The 2,868-nt window shown below is 66.8% G+C and overlaps 1 protein-coding gene across 1 annotated transcript; it reads left to right on the top strand.

Moving 5' to 3' along the window:
- Positions 1–6: 6 nt before the first annotated feature.
- On the top strand, positions 7–1,505 carry LOC102990684 (zinc finger protein 628). Its single transcript, XM_024118148.3, has one exon. It carries the CDS (start codon positions 156–158, stop codon positions 1,371–1,373), a length of 1,218 nt encoding a protein of 405 aa, XP_023973916.2. The 5' UTR covers positions 7–155; the 3' UTR covers positions 1,374–1,505.
- The last annotated feature ends 1,363 nt before the right edge of the window (positions 1,506–2,868 follow it).

The following is a 2,868-nucleotide window of genomic DNA, read 5'->3' as shown; positions in this document are numbered from 1 at the left end:
TGCGGCAGCACCAGCGCGTGCACACGGGCGAGCGGCCCTTCCGCTGCCCGCTCTGCCCCAAGACCTTCACGCACTCGTCCAACCTGCTGCTGCACCAGCGCACCCACTCGGCCGAGCGCCCCTTCGCCTGCCCCATCTGCGGCCGCAGCTTTGTCATGGCCGCCTACCTGCAGCGGCACCTGAGGACGCATGCCCCGGCCAACGCCGCTTCTGGCTCCGCAGCCCCCGGCGCCGGCCCCCAGCCCCCTGCCCCGCTGGCCGCCGCCCCAGCCCCGTCCGCCACCCAGGATGTCCACGTCCTACCCCACCTCCAGGCCACGCTCTCCCTAGAGGTAGCAGGAGTCTCGGCCCAGGCCCCGCCCCCCGGCCCAGCAGCCCCCAACTCCCAGACGTTTCTCCTGGTGCAGACTGCCCAGGGCCTCCAGCTGATCCCCAGCAGCGTGCAGCCCCCCACACCCCCGCCTCCGCCCGCCCCCCCCAAGCTCTTCTTGCTGCCCTCCTCCAGTACTGGTGGTGGGGGCAGCAGTGCAAGGCAAGGCCCACGGGCAGTGGGGAAAGCTGGGCAGGGGGCTGGGGTAGTCTGGCTGCCAGGCCCTGGGGGGCTAGGGGTGCAGGGAGGGAGCAACACCGGGGCCGGCGCGGGAGCGCAGAGCCTCATAGTTCTGCAGAATGTGGGGGCTGGGGAGGCAGGGCCGCAGGAAGTGAGCGGGGTCCAGCTCCAACCCCTTCGGCCAGCCCCGGAACTGACCACGGTCCAGCTACAGCCGGCCCCGGAGGTGACCACGGTCCAGCTGCAGCCTGTAACGGGTCAGCTGTCCAATTCCAGTGGGGGAGCCGTCACCACTGAGGCGCCTAACCTGCTGGTGGTTCAGAGTGGGGCAGCGGAGGAGTTGCTGGCGGACCCCGGCCCGGGGGAGCCCGGTGACGGTGAGGCCAGCACTGGTGTGGTCCAGGATGTGCTCTTTGAGACGCTGCAGACGGAGGAGGGGCTGCAGAGTGTCCTGGTACTGAGCGGGGCTGATGGGGAGCAGACCCAGCTATGTGTGCAGGAGGTAGAGACCTTACCCTCGGGGCTGGCTGAGCCGCCAGCCCCTGGCCCGCCGGGACAGAAACTGCTCATTATCCGCAGTGCCCCGGCCGCTGAGCTGCTGGAGAATGGCAGCGTTGGGGGAGGCGCCGCTGCGCTGCAGCTGCTGGCCCCACCACCACCTGGCCCAGGCTCTGCTCCCGCGGGCGTCCCTGCGGCTCCTGCCTCCCAGATGGTACAAGTGGTCCCTGCAGGAGCTGCACCTGGGGGCATGACCCCACAGGGCCTGCCCTCCATCCAGATTGTCCAGACTCTGCCCGCAGTCCAGCTGGTGCACACGTTCTGAGTAGAACCACTGGTACCCCTTCCCGCCCCACACAGAGACCCCGACTCACTGTCCGCCTGGGCTGGGCTGAGCTGGGGGGAGGGGAACCGCAGGCTGGGCTTGCTAATAAAGACCAGAATCTCCTCTCCTGTGCTTTTGTTTTATTTGCGGTTTGGGAGGTCACTGTCATGGCCATAGCCACCACTTGGGAACTTGGAGTCTCATCTCTTGCTTCCTGGTTCGCAGGTGACTTGCTTTGCTTCTTGGGTCCAGCCACTTCTCCTATGTGGGCTCTGTTTATCCTTTTAAAAGAAGGGATGCACCGGTCACTATATGGGGGAGGCGTTGCAGTCTAGAATCCTGGCTCTGCCACTTGCTCTCTGTTAAGTCACCCCAGCCCTCCTCTCACGGAAAAACGGGTGGGTGGGAATGCCCCTTCCGAATGTCACTGAGAGCCGGGGTGCGTTGGTTTGGGGTGGGGCAGTTTGGGAGCCAGTGGGCTCAAGATGCTGACGCGGCCCCTCCCGCGAAGGCCCTGGAACCCAAGAGAACAGACCCACTGAGTTCGCCGCCCCGCCCCCTCCCCCTGCGCTCAGGTTGCTTAGGAACCAGGGGACGTCGGGAAGCACGCGTGCGTTCAGCGCGCGCCCGGTAAGTACCGCTCCCCGCCCCCACCCCGCGGGGTCCCCCGCTCCCATCCCTGACCCTTCCCCCGCCAGCGTCCTACAGGCCCCCTTTCTCTGTTGCTCCTCCCCTTGCCGGGTTGCCGCTCCCCGTCCGAGTCCATTCCCAGCCCACGCCCAGACTCTCCCCCAACCCCCTGCCAGAAGGTTGGCAACAGTTGCTAAGGCCGAGAGCAGGCACCGCCCCGCCCCCCAGTGCGCGAGTCTGACGTCACTTCCGCCGACGACCCCCTTCTCAACCCTGCTCCCCCCGCACCTTGTCAAAAGCGAAGCGACCCACAGAGGTGCTTGCAAGTCCTTGTTCCTGCGACAGAGGCCGTTCGGGGGCGATTGGGGCAGAGAGGCTCTGGGCACTGGGGTGTGGGGAGCGCGGTCCATTCCCTGCCTGTGGGGGTAGTTTCGCTCACCCCCAGGGCCGCCCCGGAACCTGGAAGGGAGCTCGGTGTTGGCAGGTGTTGGCGTGCACCGGGCATTTAGGCGTAGATCGCTGGACACCACTGGGGGTCGGGGGGGTACCCCGAGAGACTTTAGAAAGCTCGATGGGTTGACGGGGAAGCCTCTCCTGTCTCGGACCTCTCTTGGGACCTGACCTGGCACATACTGTTGCTTGATCCGCAGCTCTGGGGCGCTTTGGGGACGAGAGGTGCCCTCCTGACGCTGACCGGCTTGTTTTCGCCAGGTGCACGCCTGCTCCCTTGGGGGCGCGGGAGCCTGGGGGCTGCCATGGCCCCCAGCCACCTGTCGGTGCGGGAGATGAGGGAAGATGAGAAACCCTTAGTGCTGGAGATGCTGAAGGTGAGAGCGGGCAGGGGCGCCAGTGAGCCTGGGAGGGT

This window comes from Physeter macrocephalus, unplaced genomic scaffold (assembly GCF_002837175.3).
Source record: "Physeter macrocephalus isolate SW-GA unplaced genomic scaffold, ASM283717v5 random_6309, whole genome shotgun sequence".
In the NCBI taxonomy this organism is placed as follows: Eukaryota; Metazoa; Chordata; class Mammalia; order Artiodactyla; family Physeteridae; genus Physeter; species Physeter macrocephalus.
This window is presented reverse-complemented; position numbering and strand designations above follow the sequence as displayed.